At 43.0% G+C, this 22,334-nt stretch overlaps 1 protein-coding gene across 2 annotated transcripts in view; it reads left to right on the top strand.

The window, feature by feature from the left end:
* Positions 1-7,779, top strand: part of Adhfe1 (alcohol dehydrogenase iron containing 1) — a 34,035-nt gene extending 26,256 nt beyond the window's left edge. For both annotated transcript variants that reach the window (XM_036177935.1, XM_036177936.1), the window contains one exon: positions 7,221-7,779. In XM_036177935.1, coding sequence (XP_036033828.1) covers positions 7,221-7,304 — 84 coding nt within the window. In that variant the 3' untranslated portion in view covers positions 7,305-7,779. The remainder of the gene's footprint in view (positions 1-7,220) is intronic.
* Positions 7,780-22,334: the final 14,555 nt, after the last annotated feature.

Below are 22,334 nucleotides of genomic sequence, written 5' to 3'. Positions count from 1 at the left end.
CTACAATGATCATTAAGTATAAATTTAGATTCCTATGTGGGTAGACTTTCCTACTTTTAAGAAAAAATATCAACTGGGCGCTTCATGCTCCTAGTTTCCTGGCTTCTCAGTATAATAGTGAAATATGGCCCATGGGCCACTGGTTTCCCTGACTCAGATTCAAGCCCAGTGGATCCAACTGCATGTAACAATGTAAAGGAGTGAGAAACATGAGTGTCTTGAGATACAGCATAGGTGTTGAGCTATTCCACAAATATGTAGTTCTAACCTGTTGAGCCAAAATGTAAGTAAGACTGTTGTAGTTATTTTAGGCCAGCCTAGTACTGATGAAGGCAGGGCTCTGCTCTGCTCCTCCATCCTCTGCTGCACCCAGAACAGGCTAGCAGACATGCTGAGTGAGCTCATCCCTGCAGCAGCCTCTCCTGCTAAAACCTCTGTCCAGGTGAGCGAGTGGTTTCCTAAGGCTGAGTAAAACAAAGACAGCCATGAGGACTTGTCCAGGAATTCCACAGACCTAGGGGCCACCGTGACTTCACAGTGGCTTCTGGCTTCATAGCATTGTCTCGGGGACACTGTCTTTTCTGAAGTCTATCCCAGAACTGTGCACAAGAATACGAATGTTTAAGACCAATGAGGTGGTTCAGCAGGTAAAGGCGCTCACTGCTAAACCTGAACGACTTGAGTCAGTTCCTAGGACACACATGACAGAGAATTGACTGCTACAGGCTGCCATACATGTGCCATGGTGTACACATATACACATAGTAAATAATAATGTAATTTAAAAATAAAAAACTATGAATTTGCTTACTTCCAAGAATTATTATGCTAGCTAGGGTTTGTAACGTGAAACAACTGGACTCCCCCTGGAAGGGATAATCCCAACTGAGAAATTGCCTCCGTCAGAGTGGCCTGTGCTCTTGTCTGTAGGGCTTTGTTGTTGTTGTTGTTGTTGTTGTTGTTGTTGTTGTTGTGATTAGTGATGTGGAGGGCCCATCCCACTGGGAGTGGCGCTACCCCTGGGCAGGTGGTCCTCCGCTGTGTGTAAGAACGTAAACTGAGTAAGCCCTGGAGAACAAGCCAGTAGGCAGCATTCCACTGTCCTCTGCTTCAGTTCCTGCCTTGACCTCTCTCGATGACAGACTATAACCTAGAAACCTATAACCCTCCCCTCCCCAAGTTGCTTTTGGTCATGGTGTTTATCACAGCCACAGAAACCAAACTAGGACAGAAATTGGTACCAGAGAGTGTGATATGGTGGTGATGGACACGACCATATAGTTTTGGGAGAATTATGGAAGAATTTGGCAGGTTTGGGCTTGAAAAGGCCACTGGGTGCTCAGAGCTCATGAGGCTGTTATGGGAGCCTGGAAGACAGCAATGTTGAAGAGAGGTGCAGATGATGGGGGCCTGGCTTGTGAAGTTCACCAGGAAGATTGAGAGTCCCTCAAGGACTATTGGACCATTGGGTTGATGTTTTGAATTAAGAATCTGTGGTCTCCAGTTAGATGGGACTGAATAATCAACTATGGTTAGGAGTAGACCAGCACCACTGAAACAAAAGTTTTGCTTCCCTGAGATAATTGATCCTCGTTAGCTGGGGCTGAAAAATCAACTGTGGTTAACATCAGAAACCAACGTCTCTGAGACCCCTCCTGCAGAGTGTTTCCTCAGGGTCAGCACACAGAAGCGATGGTCCAGAGGGACCAAGGCTGCATCTCAAGCTGGAAGCCAAACTTGGTCATGTCTAAGAGCCTCCCACGTGGTACTGGTTTTGGCAGTATGAAAGCAAGCCAGGAAACAGTGTTCCTCCTGGTCACTGCTTCAGATCCTGCCTCCAGGTTCCTGCCTTGAGTTCCTGCCCACACTTCCCTGGGTGTTAGACTGTGACCTGCGGAGCTGTTAAGATGAAATCAGCCCTTTCCTCCCCTGAGGTGGTTTTGGTCAAAGTTTTATCACAGTAACAGAGAGTCCTCACTAGAACAGAAATAACCAGCAGATGAAGAACTGGTTTGTTTTGTTGGCAGCAGCGAACATTTTACAGGAATGCCATAGCAACCTCAGAATTTCACACATACAGTGGGCCAGTCTTCACTCATTAATATCTACCAGATTTGAGGCAGTCGGATATACTGGTCCCTGCAAAGAGCCTTACCAGAAAGTTTGTTTCATAGAGTCCACGTCTGATAGAGACTCTTTTATGTTCAGCAGCCAGGGGTCAGTTTTCTCTGGGAAGAATGAGCAGGCCAGTTTCCTTAACCAAACACACAGCCTGTGCTAGTGGCAGCAAATGGCAGCCCATGTGCAGAGGCTTCCAACTGCGTGGCCCAGCTGCAGAGGGAGTGGGCAAGAGCAAATTAATCTTCGGAGCTAGATTATTTCCGAAACCTCTGGAAAGAAACATTTACATTTCAAATCAAAACATTTCATTCCTGACTGGGGAGAGCTGTCTGCCCAACTGAGCACTCCCACTCTCGGTAGACAGACCAGCTGAAACGGTGCTAGTTTATGAATGAGCTAAAAGTAGAAGTATTTATTTCAGTGCCCATGCTAACCAGCTGTTCTTTGGGCTTCATGTCTGTAAATAAGAGCACATTGCTCAACACATCTTCATTCTGAAATCATTTGGCTTTTATATGGCATAGGATCAGACACTTTGGCTCTGTGTGTATTTGCCAATCATCGGGGTTGGAATGTGAAAGAGAAAGCGGACAGAGACTTGGACAGCTGCTCCCGAAAGTCCAGAGCTGCCTCCCCAAAGAGGACCAGATCCTGCAAAAGACTCTGGGCTCATCAGAGGACTCTCTTCTTTGTTATAACAAAATGTTGTGGCAACCATTAATATCCTCACCATCATCTCTGGCCATAACACATACTGAAAGCCAGCTCTCCATCCTGCCACAAAGTTGATGGATGGATGGATGGATGGATGGATGGATGGATGGATAGATAGATAGTAGATAGGTAGATAGATAGATAGATAGATAGATAGTAGATAGGTAGGTAGATAGATAGATAGATAGTAGATAGGTAGATAGATAGTAGATAGATAGATAGATAGATAGATAGATAGATAGATAGATAGTAGATAGGTAGATAGATAGATAGATAGATAGTAGATAGGTAGATAGATAGATAGGTAGGTAGATAGATAGATAGTAGATAGGTAGATAGATAGATAGATAGGTAGATAGGTAGATAGATAGGTAGGTAGGTAGATAGATAGTAGATAGATAGATAGGTAGGTAGATAGATAGATAGATAGATAGTAGATAGGTAGATAGATAGTAGATAGATAGATAGATAGATAGATAGATAGATAGTAGATAGGTAGATAGATAGATAGATAGATAGATAGGTAGATAGATAGGTAGATAGGTAGATAGATAGATAGTAGATAGGTAGATAGATAGATAGATAGTAGATAGGTAGATAGAAGATAGGTAGATAGATAGATAGATAGATAGATAGATAGATAGATAGAAGATAGATAGATAGATAGATAATAGAAATAAGATAGGTAGATAGATAGATAGATAGGATAGACAATAGATACATAGACAGATGATAGACTGATAAATAATTTAGCAAGATCTGCTAGAATATAAAACTTTTGCCTTTACCTCACCTATACTCAGCAGCATGTCCTCCCACTTTCTCTAAGATGTCATCTATCCTTCTTTCTCATTTTTCTTTTTTTTTTCTTTTTCTTTTTTTTTTTCTTTTTGAGCTGAGGATCGAACCCAGGACCTTACGCTTGCTAGGCAAGCACTCTACCACTGAGCTAAATCCCCAACCCTCATTTTTATTTTTTAATTGTAGTAAATTAAAACTAATTCATCATTTTCAGAACTTTTATGTGCATAGCTGAATGATATTTAATACATCCACATGTGATACAATAACCACTATCCCCTGCAGACCTTTTTTTAGCATCCCAAATAGCTCTCTATCCACTGAACCACTACCCTATTGCCTTTCTCACAGCCCCTATATCTTAAGATCTTTTTCCTGTCTCTGAAAGTGCCAGGAACCTCATGTATGTGGAACCATGCACTGCCGTTCCTCTTGTGACTGGTTAATTTTACCCTAATGTGTTGACCGATGTTGTAGCATGTGTCAGAATTCTGTTCCTGTTTATGGCTGAGTAATATTTCCTTGTGTGGATATACCACATTTTGTTTATCCATTCTATACATGGATTAAAGGACATTTAGGTTCTTTACAAATGTATTATCTTAGTTAGGGTTTTATTGCTGTGGAGAGACACCATGATCACAGCAACTCTTATAAAGGAAAACATTTAATTGGGGCTGACTTACAGTTTCAGAGATTTAGTCCATTATCATCATGGTTGGGAGCATGGTGGCATGCAGGGAGATATGGTGCTGGAGAAGGAGCTGAGAGCCCTACATCTGTATCTGAAGGACCTGGCTTGGGCATCTGAAACCTCAAAGCCTAGCAATATACCTCCTCCAACCAGGCCACACCTACTCCAACAAGGACACATCTCCTAATAGTGCCACTCCCTATGAGCCTTATGGGGGCCATTTTTATTCATCCTTGCTTTCAGTTTTTTGGAGTAAGTATCTATGAGTAGAACAGTAATTCTCTAAAGGCTAAGAACACTAACCAGCTCGGCCTGTGCTTATTGGCTATTTATGCATTTTTCTTTGGAGAAATATCTGTCCAAGTCTTTTGCTGATTTTTGGATTGATCCCTTTGGTATTTTCCTGTTGTACTATAAGAATACTTTTTACATTCTGGACATTAATATACAACATATACTGTTTGAATTTACCCATCCGGGGACCTGTCATTTCACTGCCCTGCTGGTGTCTTTTGGTATATAGAAGTTGTATATTTTGATCTAGTATATTCCAGGTTTCGGTGTTCTCCTTTGTTTTCTGTGTTTTTGTTGTCATATCCAAGGAACCATTGCCACACCTGACGTCATCAGGATTTTCCATGACGTGTTCTTTCAGGGGTTTTAGGGTTTATGCCTGGAGCTCACCTTCCTTCTCCTGAGGAGAAACAGGTGATGCATATCCACAAGTGAGATATAAGAATGTTCAGAGGATGATCACTGGTGGGGTGGAAAGCTGAGGTAATGTGATAGAGAGAAATCCCATGGAGACAATGTGGAGGGAACTCCAGTGAGAGTGGACAAGTGTCTTTTGTGACATCCCCAACCCAGACATGGCAGCTAGGGAAAGAATGGATGGAGAGAGACTAACATTTAAGTGATATGGTGGATCTGGGTATGGTGGTGCACCTGTAATCCCAGGACTTAGGAAGAAGGGGCAGAAGGGTCAGTAGTACAAGCCTCTGCTAAAGAGTGAATTTGAAGCCAGTATGGGCTGCACAGCACCCTGTCTCAAGCAAACTGATAGGGGAAGTGAGCCAGCCGGGTGGCGAGGAGTTGAGCCAGTGGGGAGGGGGGAAGTGAGCCAGTGGTGGGGGAATGAGCCAGTGGGGGGTGGGGAGTCAATGGATGGGGGGGGGAGTGAGCCAAGGGGAGGGGGGAAGTGAGCCAGTGGGGGGAGGGGAGTGAGCCAGTGGGGGGGCAGTGAGCCAGTGGGGAGGGGTGAGTCAGTGGGAGAAGGAGGGTTGAGAAACAGGGCCAGATTGAGGAGCCGTCAGACGTCATGTTTTGTTTTTTTCTGAGACTGTATCTCATGTATCCCAAGATGGTCTCAAATTTGATATGTAACTGAGGATGTCCTTGGATTTCTGAACCACCTGCCTCTGTGAGTACTAAATCAGTGGTGGGAGACACCATGTCTAGTTTTTGTTGTACTGGAGACAGAATCCAGGGCTTCTCGAATGCTAGGCAAGTATTCTATCAGCTGAGCTACATGGCAGCCTCATGATTTTGTTCTGATCCAGTTTGTAAACGCTGGTCTCTGCTGGGGCAAAAGGTGACCTGGCTACTGTCAAGAGAATAACCTCTAGGGGGCGATAGTGGAGCAAAAATGGAAACAGCAGATTGCAGGCCAGGGGCGTGGTGGTGTCTCAGAGATGGATTGTGTTGCTAAGGGATGATATGATTCATCTTGAAGGTGGTTCTAAGAAACTTGCAAATCAAGGGATCCTGCACTCAAATATATCCTTGAGTCTTTTCATTGTGGTCTGAACTACTTCCTGGGTGTCATTTCTGAACTGAGGAAGATGGGAGGGCTGTATATGGGACCTGTCAGATGCCAACATCTTCCCCACCACCACCACCTTCATTAACTCCCCAACTGTGGATACTACATGTACTGTTTGCTGAGCACCGTGACGGGTACCAGATCAGAGCACTCAACACAGCCAGGCCTCTGTCCTCCAGTGCTTGTGCTGTTAATGGGGTATACACCCAAACACCTGCTTATCACCAGAAAATAGACCCAAGGACCCAGGAAAATGGAGGCTGTATGAGGCAGTGTTCGTTCATTTCATCTGAGTGGCAGGTAACCATCATTTTAGTCCCTTGCCCCAGAAGGCTCACGGAGCCACTGAGAGAACACAGACTGTTGACATCACCAACTCCACCCATCATGACCACTGGAGAAATAAAGGAAACCACTAAACTGACTGGGAAAAGTCAGTATGAGACTTTGGTTAATAAGGGGAAAAACAGATTCCTTGTTGCGCACAGCCTAAAGGGCTCTGTACTACAGAAAGTCCTTTGGGGTTCGTGTTAAGACCAAGCTGTGAAGTGAGTGGTCTTGAGTTGAGGTTGGCAGTTACATTTTTCTTAGCAGCACTACCAGGGACAAGACGGTCTGTACAGGAACAGTTGGCAGAGGCCATTGATGGGTCCAGATTGATCAGGGGACAGGGTGGTTTGCTTCTGCATATTTGAGCAGAAGGCAAAGGCTGATGGCTTTCCAAAGCCTCGTGAGAAAGTAGTTCTTGAGAAACCTGAGTTGGGAATTAGCCCAAACCATTCAAGGAATGTGGCTTGGGACCTAAGGGTGTTGCTTTTTTTTTTTTTTTTTTTTTTTTTTTTTTTTTTTTTTTTCCTTCTCCAGAAGCTTTCTATATAGCCTAAGCTGGCTTGAATTCATGATTCCCTGCCCCTGCCTCTCAAGTGTTGGATTACACCAAGCTATTTCTAGAAGATATTTAAAATATGTAGTCATTGTTTCTAATGACCAAACTAATTTACATAAACACATAGCATATTTTCACTGTCACCCTCAAGCCCCGGTAACCCCTCTTATTTACTGTCTCAGGAAAGGGTCACCAAGCTTGCACCCCGCACCCAGTCAGAAGAGGACTTGTCTGCCTTGTTCGAAGCATCAATGAAACTGTACTAATTACGTCAGTGGGAAGGATCACCGTCATCTTTGTAACAGAAATTACAGATATCGGAAGGAGGTCAAGCTCCGCCCTTGTCTTTTATCTCCACACTTAATTCACCTGCTACTGGTTAGAATGTGATATGTGAGGTGGTTTTATCCTTTGGGAGATTCCTTGATGCTCATTATGTAAAACCTGTTGGCCACACCCCAGAGGTTCCTGCACCAAACCCTGCTGAACATGCTGCCTCTCAGTCCGTGTGCCAAATGGACAAAACTATCAAATTCATAAATATACTGTGTTCAGACACTGCATGTCTAGAAATTTATCCTGAAGAAATACCAGCATTAGTGTGAAAAAAATGACAAGGATGTTTCTGACAGTACTTCTTAATAAAAATTAAAGCAATCTAAATATTCACTTATACATCCTACTATAGTGAATGGTAGGATACTATGGTATCATTAATAAAGATGAAGTAAATCTCTTGGATATACATGTCTGTTTCATAAAAGGTGTTGGCAGAAAACAGGTGGCAAAATTACATATTAGCATAATTGGACTCACCTTTTCAACATATATAAATGTATCTACTAGAGAAAAAAGATACACATCAAAATATTAAAACATATCTTTGAAGAAATGAAACTGGGTGTGTAGAAATTTGAGGGGAAACGTGTACTGAGTGCTGTATGCTTTCAATATGCTAAAGTGTTGAAATTAGAACTGAGAGCCTTGCACACATTAGACAAGTGATCTACTGTTGAGCAACGTTCTCAGCCTTGAGTCCTCAGGTACAGTCTCAGTGTGTAACTGTAGTTTAAGGCTGGCCTGAGCTCTATATAGCCAAAGCTGGTCTTGAATCTGGGGTCTTTCTGCCTCTGTCTTCCCAGCACTGAGATTATAAATGTGCACCACACCTGGCCTGTTCTCTCACTTTATATTTTATAAATGCCTATATTGTCTGGGTTTGTTAAAGCAATTTTCCAATCTTAAAAAGGGAAGGCAGGGTTGGGAAGATGGCGCAGCAAGGTAAAGTGCTTGTCGTCCATACATGAAGACTTGAGTTCCAATCCCCACCTCCCATCCATGTATATGCCAGTCACAGCTTCATTCATCCGTAAACTTGACTCTGGGATGGCAGGTGGAGGCGAGCAGATGCCCAGGGCACACTGGCCAGCCAGTCTAGAGTCACTAAGAGATCCTGTCTCAAAAAATAAGGTGGAGAGCAAAATGAAGGCACCAGTGCCTTCCATATACACATATACACATGTACAGTGTGCAGCTGCACACACATGCACCATACACACAAAGAGAAGGAGGAGCTAAGGATATAACTCAGTAGTAGAGTGCATGCTTAGTATGTGACACACATATGCACAAACTGCATGTGCACGCACACACATACCTATGAGCCATATCTCCATGCAATCCATGCACATCCTTCCTAGTGCCTTAAATCACTTCTCGAGTCCTTCTGTCAACACAAAGTAACCCTGTACCTGCTTGCTCTGCTGTATTGTCAGGGAATGGCAATGAGAAGTCTATACAGTTACTGTGGGGCTCACTTCACAAGAGTCAAGCCAGGCGACGCTAGCTTGTGGTGGAGACAGAGCTCCACAAGGACAGGAGGCTCCAGCAGGGCATATCCACACACTTCACCCCCCACAGCACAGTGTTCAGGGAACAGCTGATTGAGGTTTGGTCCTTGGAAACTTGTGAGGCCTTTTTCTTCAGAATTTTCTATTTGACTCACAGATGACATGCCCAAAAGGAATGACTTTTCTGTAATGTTCTATGGTATTATTTAGAGGCTTTGAGATGATGAATTTTTGTCCCCCTGAATCTTCACTTAACCAAGGCCTCTTTAGCCTGAAAATGTTATATTTTATGTATTATCTACTCTTGAATGTGCGATTCTGAATGCAAGAAATGTAATGAAAAACAATTGGAGATATAAAAATGAATTCTTCATCCCCCAACTATTGATGCCTTGCCTAACAGTAACCAGATGCCAAAATATGACTCATCAGGAATGTCTGGTGTTCATATCGACAGTGACGTTGCAAAGGAAAAACTTCAAGGCCATGCATTCAGAAACAGATTCAGGAAATCTCTGTGGTCTTTTCATCTTGAGACTCATCGTTTTGCCCTTTTGAATATGAAAACGGAGAAAGGAGTGTTTTGTAACTCGCCTGCTATTGTAAGGATGAGAGAGAAGACACAGGCCATGTCAGCACATCAAACACTGCTGTCACAGAGATACAAGCACATTTTTCTCATTTCAAATCCTAGCTTTCTATTATTCCCTTTGAAAACCATTTCTGGAGTTACAGGTTCACTTGGCTTTCTTGGCAAAGGAGGAAGGATTAAAAGAGTGACACCCAAGGTGTCACTCTTGGCTCATAGAGTTACCACCTATGACAGCATTTTCACTGAAACCATACATCTCTGATTCACTTAGGAGGTAAACACCGGTTCTAAGTGAAGCCTCGTCACTATGATTTATCATCAAGTGCCACAATAAACAGATGACTAGTTTGGTTCTCTTGTCCCTTCTCCATGAACAGGAAGGGCTGTGCTGAGATCAGCCTTGTGTTTATAGCTCTGGACACAGCTGTAAAGTGTTTTCAAGTGTTCAGTGAAGGAAGTCTGCTCTCATAAAACACAGACAAGTACAGTATCAAAGCAGAAAGCATGTGCACAAAAATCGCTTGGCTGAAAAAAGATGAATGGTTGTTTGGATTAGAAACTGTACCCTAGTGAGGCATGCTACCCCTGGGGAGGAGATGTGCGTAGGATAACTGTTCACCTCCAAGTCAACACGGCACAGGCTTTGATTCTCTGATGCCCAGCAACCCCAACCCAGACAGCTGCCATGAAGTGCCTGGTCCTCTGGGAGCCATTGGCAGACGTGGCCATCACCATCACAATGACCTGGGGAGCAATCTCCTGAGCACAACCATAGAGAATGGACGGAAATTCGTTCTCGAAGCCCTCAGATGAATTGATGGCAGCTGGGTTTGGGAGGGCCTGGTGTCTTCTGCTATTATTCCTCTGATTTTTCAACGCCAATCACTCTCCGAGTCAATGCAATCTCCCTTCAAACTGTAGCGACTGCTTGCAATGTCCCATGTGGCGTCCCTCAGGAGGCTAGGATAGCTAACGTCAAATCTCCATTCTTTAAGGCTTTAAGTATTGGATTTTTCATTGTGTGGTTTTAATCACTTTCCAATCTGTAGAATTTTTTATACCTTGGAAACTAATTAAAACACTCAAGAGAAAAAGAAAAAATGTTGTATAATCCCACTTCATGAACACTACTTTAAAAGGCACACAATAATTCACAGGATAGAATTTTAATAATTCATCCATAATACAGGCAATTGAGATGACTTCCAAATTTTCATCCCCACCACTATGGTAGTGGGGAGCAGATGATGTCATGTGTGTAGAGTATTCATGTTTGAAAGTGACTGAAGTCACTTTAAGTTCAATTTCCCCACATTGAATTTTTACATTTTAAGTGTGAATTTTGTACATATTTTCTAAATATGTCCAGTACTTCCCCTTAGGCATTGCTTCCTCATTTCTTCCCTCTCATTTCTCCTCAGAATAAACTCTAGCACAGTGATAAATGCAATGGAGTTTCATCCACATGGATAGACCCACCAAAATGAACTGCGATTTTTCTTTTATGTCAGGAGACTATTCCCTTGGTATCCATGGAGTTTCCAGAACACTCCTTGGATACCAAAAATTCTAAGATGCTCAAGTCCTTTTTATAAAATGATATAGACTTTACTTATAACCTCATATAATTTAAATCACCTGGAGATGACTTGCATTGTTTGATACAGTATAAAAAGTTATTTTGTGTTATTTAGGGAATGTCAAGAATAAGGAAAGTCTGTATGTATCCAACCCAGGTGTGTGTGTGTGTGTGTGTGTGTGTGTGTGTGTGTGTGTGTGTGTGTGTGAGAGAGAGAGAGAGAGAGAGAGAGAGAGAGAGAGAGAGATGTGCTGAGGCCCTCCCAGGCCAATTTCCTTTGATTTCCTGCTGTAGAACACCAATAACTGTATTCTCAAAGCTCAAAGAGTCATGTTAAAATTCTACCTATTTTTTCACACTGAGCATTTGAAGAGGTCTCTGCACAGTAGGGGTTCCGTGGACTTCCGACCACGTCTTTTTCTCTAGTGGTGTGATACTAAGGCATCCTCACCCATTGGTGATTTGTAGGAAGCCATCTTACAACAAACCACAGCATAGGAACCCCCTCCCTTGCCACCCCTGCTACCTTTAGCTGGCATTTGGTGAGCTGGAAGTGGCAGCCACGGGGTTCTGGAGATGCAAGGTCTAGGGCTACATCTGGGGATGGTCTTCGTGCTGGCAGAGACCCGTTGGGGCACAAGACATCACATAGCATGAACAGTAGTGTGTGTGGGGTGACAGGTGAGATTTTCCCCTGAACATTTTGATCTGTGCTTGCTTGAATTTACAGAATGCATAGAGATGGGGAGAAGAGTACATAGCCCGACAGTGTCTGTGGGCAGATAAACTCAAATAAACTTACAAAACTTGCTGTAGTCATGTGAAAGTGAAACTATAAATCACCAAATCTTTTTTCTCTTTGCCATGTATATTATTATTATTATTATTATTATTATTATTATTATTATTATATTTTTTTTGCCTTCTTGGACCCTCTGGGAGTGGACCCCTAGCCAACAGGCCTGCATTATCAGTCATGGTCTATGGTTTGTATGTCTGAGAACACTATCCAAATGCTCTTTTCTGTAAATCATTCAGGCCTGTTAGTGCAAAGATTGCTACCCTGTGAAAGCTGAGTGAGACAAGGAACCATCCCCAAGACCCCTCTCCAGGGGTCTAAGTTGCTTCTCTAATCAGAAACTTCTGGAAGCTGCATGTGCCCATGCTCCCTTGATGGCTTTGACAACAATTACAGGGTGACCAGTGGGAGCTTTATACCATGTATTGACTATGAGGGAAAATACTTGTAAAACAAACCATGATTCTGTTTACTTGTTTAGAAACTGAAGCTCATATATCCCAAGCTGGCCTCAACTCTACCATGGGATTATATGGTGCTGGGGACTGAACTCAGGAATGCGTGCATTCTAGACCCAAATAGACATGGTAGACAACATCTACGTCTCTAGGCCTACACTTTGTTTTGATTTCTTCTCCCCAGTCTGTCCAGCAAATTTATAGGGAGCTCTCATCACAGAGTTGATTCATGTTATAATGATGGGCATCTTGTCATGTGTTGACTTGCCATCTCAGTGTCCTTTGTGGTGAAGGGTCTCCTGAAACATTCACCTTGTGAATTCCTGACAAGCTACACATGCAGGGCCAGTGATAAAAGACAGCCTTGGGAATTAGTTACAATCAATTATAAAACTCTTAGAGGCTAATACCTCTAGCTGGCTTGATAAATTAAGGTGGTAATTAAAAAAAAAAATAGAGGCTCCCAAAAGTAAAATGCCTTGCCCAATTTTACCCCCAAATCAACCTTGTCAGAGCAGGCCCAGGAATGTTAACTGTAAGCCTAATATTGACCATGTGCTTGCATCCTTGCCTGTTGGGCCTTTGAAGTACATTACATGCACTTTTATCATCTGCTAATTAAAACAGCTTAATAAAGCAGCATTTATAGTGCTTATGGATGATAAAACCAGGCCTCCAGGAACTCATACTGTTTGACTCAAGTCACACTGTTGGCAAATGATTTGGCCTCCACACAGATCTTGCTTTGGGTAACCACCTAGTACAAACTGCTATGCCAGGTTCAGGGACTTCAGAGATTAATAAAACACAGTCCTTCCCCTTAAAGAGCTCACCATCCATCAGAGGAAACAAATCAGCATCATTTGAATCATAAAATTAATTGCTAAGCTGCCTTCGAGACCCTCAGGAATGTACGAATTGAACAGTTAAGTGAAGGGGAAGACCGTGATCCTGGCTCTTGGACAGATCTGATGTTTTTAACACCTTATACAAAGGCAATGTTCCCTACTTTCTAGAAGTAGAGTTCCTTAAACCCAGTGACCCTCCTGCTCCGGTCGTGCTCATCAGTATTCACAACTGTGGCTGTGACAGTGACTAAAACTGTGGCACAGCTAGGTCACGGGCTATCAAGACAAAGGGGGGCTAGAACCCTGTCACCCATAAAGGAGAACAAATTTTTAGTTCCACAGAATACACAGGCTTAGTGACAGGCACTAAGCAGACAGGCTTTATATTAAGCATTTGTGATCTCTCCGTCTCCAAACTCCCACCCTCTCATTCGGCCTCCATCTCCATGGAAGGGTCTCTGAAGGGCAAGACACTCCTAGAGACCTTTGAAGGATGCTGTCCTTCCCTCCCCGTCCATAACCATCTCTCTCTTTTCGCTCTTCCTCGTTTTCCATTCTGCTCTGCTATGTCCACCAGGATTTACTGTGGGCTGCATATTTGGATCTTCCCCAGCTCCCAATGCTAAAGCTGGGACTCCAGGAGTTTTTGTGTTTGGGGGTGAGATATTTGGGCAATAGTTACATTTAAATGAAATCAAAAGGGTATGGTCTCCTTAAAATAAGAGAAAGAGGCCAGAGCTCTTGCTCTCTACACATGAACACACAGTAAAAAAGTTGGATGCCTTCCACTCAAGAAGACACCTCTCACCAGAAATGACTCTAGAGAGAATATGCGTGTTGCCTTTCCCAGCCTCCAGAACCATAAGAAATGGATGTTAGGCCCAGGCTATAGAGATTTGTTATAATAGTCCATGCTGGAAAAGACAGTCTCAAAGAGAAAATATGAATTACATTGAGGTTAGATTACACACATACTATTCTAAGTACTTTATACATTTGCTTTGTGACCTTTTCAAAATATTATGTTTTATTGTCTTTCTCATTTTCTCATCAACACACACACACACACACACACACACACACACACACACACCCATGCCACTCTTGGTTCAGAACCCCACCTCGTGCCCTGGTTGCAGCAGTCACCTTCCTGATGGTTTTCCTGCTTCTATCTCTTGACATCTTACAAGCCATTCCCTTCCCTGTTCCAGAATGATCTTCATAAGATACACCTTCGTCAAAGTCTTTCAGTAGAGGATGGAAGCAGAGCTCTATGGCAGAGCCTCTCTCTGGGTAGCATTGTGAGTCCCTGGGTTTGATCATCCCTGCTGCCAACAGCAGAAAAGAGAGGGGAGAGGAGAAAAGGAAGAAAGAAGGGAGGGAGGGAGAAGGAGGGAGGGAGAGAGGGAGGGAGAGGGGGAGGGAGGGAGGGAAGGAGAGGGGGAGGGAGGGAGAGAAGGAGGGAGGGAGGGAGGGAGGGAGAGGGGAAGGGAGGGAAGGAGGGGAGGGAGGGAGAGAGGGAAGGAGGGAGAGGGGGAGGGAGGGAGAGAGAGAAGGAGGGAGGGAGAGAAGGAGGGAGAGAGGGAAAGGGGGAGGGAGGGAAGGAATGAGAAAAACCAAAATGTCTCAGTGGCTGTGTTTCTCCCAAGAGAAATCAAGAAACCCTGGTTTAGGTATCCTCTGAACTCCAGAACATATTCTGGTGCGTGTTGTTTATTATCTGCTCCATTTCTCTGTCTAATATGTTAACCAGGGGTGAAGGACCTTGTCTTTATCACCAAAGATCTTCCCGTCATAGCCAGCATCCTCAACAGTGAGGTGGCGATGTGTGTATTTGAAGAATAGAAATAGAAGAAGAAAGAAACAGCTGGTCTAAGTTTTCCTCAGGCTATTTTTTGTGGACCAAAGTTTCCCATTCTGAGTGAGAAAGACTTTATGTCCAGATCCTCAGCTGCTATGAATGAATGTTGGAACCAACACTTCCTTCTGTAATATCCTATTAGAACCAAAGGCAAGTAGTGTTCTAGAATATACATTGAGAAACAAGGTTCATAGTCCTCTTCAGGTGCTAGGAGGTCAGCCTGGGGGAGCCGTGGGACCGCCAGATCGATGTACAGAGAACCTACAAGCTAAGCCAGAAGGACATTCTGAAGAGCAAGCTACTGGTTGGCATGCAAGTCTCACAGCAGCCCTGACGAATGTCCATCTCAGCAGCCTTCCTGTTAGGAAGCAGACATTTCCTCCTTCTTCAGAGCCCAATATGAGTGGGTTTTAAAATGACATAATAAAGCCATCAGCACACAGTGAACGCCATGCAATGTTGATAATTAAAGGGGGCTCTAGCGTATTTATGTTCAAGAAAATGGAGACTGGCTGAGCCTTCCCTTTCAAAGCCCTTAATCCTCCGGGTTTGGAACGAGAGACTCAAATTTTTCTCTTGGGTCTTAATTTTTATGTGGCTTCTTATTACGTCTTTTATCTCTTAAAACTCTAAATCCCCTCCACATAGCTTCGTTCCTTCCGCAGCTGAACTGGCAGCAGGCTGATCTTTTTATGGGTGGGTAATGGATTTGGTCTGATTGCTGACATGGGAACAATGGGAAGATAAACAATTCCATTTGTGACCATGCAATTCCCCATCTGTTGAGTGCATTCATGACTGGAGTGCTGCCCAGGGACAGATGAATGAACCTGCCACGCTGATGTTAATGACATCCGTCATACAACTGACATGTGGCTTCGTAAATCAAGAGCTAATGGCAATACTGGTTGCTCGTGTCGTGAACAAGCCATCTGATTCAGCGCCTAAGCATTTGCCTTGACATTGGGCCTGGTGACCTGACTTCTTTTATTTCTGCTCTCACCATGAAACTCTAGGAAAGGGAATATTTGTAGAAGTTGCACATCCTGGTGGAGCAGTTGCCTGGCATGCACCCAGCTTCAACCTGCAGGACTGCAATTAACAAAGCAATAGTTGACTTAAAACTGGCTTCAAAATCAAATTTTGGTGATGGAAAAAGCAGTATAAATGAAAACAAAAAGTTGATCATGGTTAAAACTGAGTGAGTGCTTGGGGTTCATTATACTATAGTCTCCACTTTGAATACATTTTGAAATTAGTAGTAGGAAAAATAAGGCATTTGCAAAATAGAGATAACTGAGCAATGGGAGCATCCATTGTTTAGTATAAGCATTTTTGTAGTTTTTTGTTTTGTTTTGTTGTTTTTGTTGTTGGGGTTTTTTGTTTGTTTGTTTGCTTGTTTGCTTGTTTGCTTGTTTTTAGAGACAAGGTTTCTCTGTGTAGTCCTGGCTGTCCTGGAACTCACTCTGTAGACCAGGCTGGTCTTGAACTCGCAGAGATCCGCGTGCCTCTGCCTCTGCCTCCTGAGTGCTGGGATTAAAGGCGTGGGCTAACACCGTCTGGCTGTAGGATTTGGGGGAGTTATTGTTTTGTTTTGTTTTTGTCAATAAAAAAGAAAAACTTTCTCACATAACAGTTTAAACATTTAATAAGGCAAAAAGCCATCACTAGCAAACAAGAGTTTTGTACCACATTTCACAGGCAGCGAATCACTTCCACTGGCTGCTCTTTTCCCAGGATCCACTCACCGCAGAGGCCACACACGTGGCCTTTTCCAGGGCAGGAAGGCAAGTAGATGAGCCACGGTAGCCAGCCTGAGAGCTCCAAGGAGTAAACCCCACAGTGTGACGGCTAATGTTGGTTGCTGACTTGATAACCTGAGAAGATGGGAACATTGAGGAGTGCTCTCCATCACGCTGGCCCGTGCCCGTGTCTCTGAGGCAGTTTCTTTTTCTTTCTTTCTTTCTTTTTTTAAGATTTATTTATTTATTATGTATACAGCATATGTGACTGCAGGCCAGAAGAGGGCACCAGATCTCATTATAGGTGGTTGTGAGCCACCATGTGGTTGCTGGGAATTGAACTCAGGACCTCTGGAAGAGCAGCCAGTGCTCTTAACCTTAGAGCCATCTCTCCAGCCCCCGAGGCAGTTTCTTGATTGCTACTGGTTCGGGATGGGCCAGCCAACTGTGAGTGGTGTCATTCCTAGGTGGGCCTGAGCTATATAAGAAAGGCAAGGCAGAGCCAGGAAAGCAAAAGAGGGAAGGGGGAAGGCAGTCCAGAGAGAGGCCTGTGGGCCGCAGGTGGTATAAAGGCAGAAACCGGGGCTTTAGGACCCGGAGGGACGGTAGCACAGAGGGAAAGAGAAGGAGGAGGAGGAGGAGGAGGAGGAGGAGGAGGAGGAGGAGGAGGAGGAGGAGGAGGTACCACTAAGGATGTCTGGAAAAGCCATAAGGAATCATTATTTTTTGTTTACCCAAAATTACATGTAATATGTAAGTGTATATGTATATATACATGTGTGTGTGTGTGTGTGTGTGTGTATAGAGTTTAAATGAAGTTACACCACTAAGAATAATAATACCCCCCCAACAGCCTTAGTCTATATAATAAAAATCCCAGTATCAGACATGAGAAACTTTCTTCCAAGTTCAGGGGAGTTCCAGAGACTCCCCCAAATACAGGCTATTGCCATTGCCTTGGTTACCTGTGGAATTTGAAGGTAAGTCCTTATTGCTGAAGACATTACATACTTCAGATACAGGACTTGGGGGATTTATCCGGAACTGACTTGGAAGCCTTCTCCCTGAGAACTAGCTCTCATATTACAAGTTTCCAAGAGAGGAAAGTGACTAAAAATAGCCCTGCTCAGCTATAATGCCTATGACATCCAACAAAGGCCAACACGGTAAGTATACCCGAAAGTACAGTAGTGACACTTAAATCTGGGAGATAACTAGCAAGTGTCTAATCAGACTTAAGGCCCACCCAATAGGAGGGCATTAGTGATGAGACTACAAACCCAGCCAGCTACTCATGGCTAGAGGAAAACCTCTACTTCTGTTTCCTAAATCAGTGTGTTTTTAAACTGCACTCCTCCATTATCTCCACTTCAGTTGCTGCCTCTGGGTTCCTGCCCAGAGTTCCTGCCTTGGCTTCCCTTAAGGATGCACTGTAACCTATAAGCCAAATCAAAATAAACCCCTTCCCTCCCCAAGTTGCTTTTGTTCAGTGTTTTATCAGAAAACAGAAACCAAGAAAGAACAATTTGCCTGCCTTGATTGATGTTGGCACCAAGAATGTCAAGTACAAAGTCCAGGAGCTAGTGAGGATCCACCTTGTTCAATATGGTGGCCAACAGACGTATGAGTAATTGAAATGTGCTGTCCATAGGAAATACATACCACATTCCAAAGACAGTATGGGGAAAAAAACCACAGTGAATCAAAATTAACTTCTTTGTTAAAATGAAGTAATTCAACTGCCTCATTAATGACTTTTTTATATTGGTTAAATGGGGATTTTTTATTTTTAATTAAATACATTTTTTTAACCTCTCTTCATCTGAATGTGTGGCTTTTTCTTTTCTTTCTTCCTTCCTTCCTTTGTAGGTTTTTCTCAGTATTGAGCAGTTAACTTAGTATCTTGCACAGACTAAACTACACCCTCACTCCATGAACTTGCAGCTTCTTAATTTATACTCAACTAGTTTGTCTTACTGTTGACTTCACGTATTGTATACTTTGTGTAACCTTGGACAGTGCTAAACATCAGCCTAATGCCTGTGCATCTAGGCAAGAATTCTACCACGGAACCATTTCCCAGCCCTCTTGGTATATTTTTAAAAAACACTACACATGATATTTTTAGCTTTGAAGTCTATGTTCCACATGTATTTCTATTTTCATCCTTTCTCTCTTTGATTAAAACTTATACATTTTTAATATATGGAGAACATTCATTCCTCATTCACCAAACTTCCTGTCCTAGAGACAACCACTTTTAACTTCATAGTTAGAAATGCATCCCTAGATATCATCCAAAGATCTCCAATTTGACTTCCAAGAATTTGTCGTACTGATAGACCTGAATATGTGTGAAAGTTAGTACTAGAAATGACTACAGTAATGGCTCAACTTTCACTAAGCATGTTGTGATGCACTCAAACCAAAGCCACCAGAGAGACTGAGAGAGAAGACAGGCTTGACTGCTCAGCTGCCACCCATTCCAGCTGCTTGGATCATTTGAGATTGTGAGTTAAAGACCAACCTGGCAAAATAGTAAGAACTTGTATTTTAAAAAAAAAGAAGATCAAAACAAGGTAGATTTACTTGTACTGCATCAATTTAAGAGCCCTTCAGTTGCAAGTAAGTAATAGAAAGACCAATCTAACACAAACTAGTTTAAATATACAGGAGATACATATTGGATAAGACAAAATATTATTAATGTTATGAATATGTACCCACATGCACACACCCACATGATATACCACATACAAATATTAAAGTTCATTCTTCCAGTTTCTTTTAACTATTTAAGTGTGTGTACTATCACATTTTAAGTTGGGTGTGTGCTTATCATTGAATTTCCCCTGTCCAAGCAGATGCTCTTCCCCAGATGTCTGCACATTCCCTTACTCACTTGAGCTGTTCGTCAAAATCATTTTTTTGCTTATTTTTGGCTCTGATTTTTAGATGGAGGCTATGCTACATTGCCCAGAGAGTCTTGAATTGGGTGATTCAGCAATCATCTCAATCTGTCTCAAGATCACTTATTTTAGTGCTCCTGGGAGTGTGTGTGTGTGTGTGTGTGTGTGTGTGTGTGTGTGTGTGTGTGTGTGAGAGAGAGAGAGAGAGAGAGAGAGAGAGAGAGAGAGAGAGAGAGAGATTCATGTGTGTGCGTATCTGTGTGCAGGTGTGTGTGCCCATGTGCATGCATGGGCATATGGAAATCAGTGAAGAATATCCAGTATCTTCCTTTATTGCTCTCCACTGTATTCCCTTGAGACCAAGTATCTCACTAAACCTGAAGTTCATCAGTCCTGCTCTCCTCCTGACTGACTAACCAATGAGTTCCCAGGATCTGCTTGTCTGCCCCCGTTGCTGAGGTTAGAGGCACATGCTGTAATGCTCAGTTTTCATATGGGTGCTAGGAATTCAAACTCAGTGTCTCATGCTTGTATGGCATGCACTTTTTTATCCACAGAGCTATCTCCCCAACCTAAGAAACAGTTTTCTTCTAGCTTCTGCTTACAATTTTTATTTTTCACTCCAACCCTTCATATCCTCTCTTCTGTATTTTTCTCTTTTCTATGGGTCACTATCTACTATGCCTCACATACTGTTCATCTTACCATTTGCCTCACTCGATAGAACATGAAATCCACAAATTTACACCCTGTCATCCCCAAGGCCTGATGAATAGCACATGCTTACTAAATATTTGTTGAAAATTACAAATGAATGAATTTCAAAATATTATGCTAGCTAAAAGAAGCCAGACACGGACAGTCTCTTTCATGTGATTCTAGTTACCTGTAAACCCTTAGCAACAGAGAACAGACTCATGCTTGCTAGAGGCCGTGGTGAAGAAGAGGTAGTGACAGTTTTATGGGTATGGGGTGTGAGAGCACCATCTGTGAGAGACCAGCTTCCACCTTTTCAAAGTTTCCTATGAGGAGGAGAGAGGAATAAGAAACTTTTAGATAGAAGGACAGAGGAGAGGAGACAGACAGAAACACAGGATAGCTTTGGGAGGACCTGGATCAAAATCCACTGGCCCCTTCTGTTTCTTCAAAAGAGCTTTTTATAACAATGCCAAGAGGCAGGGCAAAAGACTTCCCCCTTGCTAGATCAAAGCATACTGCACAGCCAAGTGCAGATCCTTCCAAACACTTGGTAACCACGCACATGGTCAAGTCATTCCCCTTATGCAGCCCTGCTGGGTAAAGCAAGCTCAGATCTCACTAGGAAACCTCTGTGGTCTCCACAAATGGGGTTTCCTTTCAGGTGATGGTATTAGTTATAGTTTTATTTTTCTAACAAAATACTTGACAAAAGCAACTTATGGGTGGACAAGTTTATTTTAGCTCACGGCTTGAGAGGACCCCGCCCTTCCTAGTGAGGAAGGCACGCAGCAGGACCATGAGGTGCTGCTGGTCACCCTGCATCAATAAAAGTAAGGAGAGGCCAAAGCTGATATTTGGGTGGTATCCTCCTTTTCCTTTTTATTTTTCCTTTGTATTTAGTCTGGGACCCTTTCCATGGGATGGTGCTACCCATGGGCAGGTCTTCCCTCCTAATTACACTTCTCTGTAATCATCCTCACACACACTCCAGAAGTGTGTCTCCTGGATGATTCCAAGCCTAGTCAAATTGACAATGAAACTTAACCATCACACATGACACAATGTTTTGGAATTAGGTATGGGGAGTAGCACAATATTGTGATGTACTAAATTCCACCAAATGCATACATCAAAATGGTTGGTTTGTGTTACCTGAGTCTTATTTCAATGAAAAGAAATAGAGTAAAAAAAAAATTAAAGAAACTATTCTTACATGGCAGTGAGGCATGGCTGTGTAATATCTGTCTATTGAAGAGCAGCCTGGGCACTATGTTTAAACTCATTCTCTTTTTACCAGGCACAGTAATGCACACAGTGATTGTCCCAGCTACTGAGGAGGCTGAAGCCGAAGGATCACTTGAGTTCAGGAGTTCAAGAACAGCCTAGGCAACATATTGAAGAACCATCTCAAAATAATAATAGTAATAATAATAATAATAATAATAATAATAATAACAACAACAATAATAATCTATTTGCCTTAAAAATGGAGAATACAGCTCTGTAGCAAGTCAGAATACCCACTTCAATTGGCTTACCTAATGTAGCAATTTTGAAAATTAGCCAGCTTCTCCACAAATAGAAATTCATGACCATAAACCTGGTCAGAAGCCGATGGGTCTCAGTAGAGATGCTATTACCATCTGTTTTGCTAAATGCAAGTGACCAAGCTGCATTCTAGATATTTGTCTTTATTCTTATAGATTAGTGCTGGGCCCAATCATGATCAGAGAAGCTTCTTTTTGCAGTGGGCAGCACTCATCAATAAAGAGACTCACAAATGGTCCAAGTGCAGAGAATAAATGGCTATTGAGTGCTCAGCCCTAAACTGGACATCTGCGTCAACTGTTCTCCCCACTCCCTCAAGACTAGGAAACATTGAGGAAAAGGGGGCAGAAAGAGTGTAAGAGCCGGAGTTGGGGAGGGGTGCTGTGAGGCGCTGTCCTCCGGACATGACAC

The sequence above is a fragment of the Onychomys torridus genome, chromosome 2 (genome assembly GCF_903995425.1).
Source record: "Onychomys torridus chromosome 2, mOncTor1.1, whole genome shotgun sequence".
NCBI lineage: Eukaryota > Metazoa > Chordata > Mammalia > Rodentia > Cricetidae > Onychomys > Onychomys torridus.
This window is presented reverse-complemented; position numbering and strand designations above follow the sequence as displayed.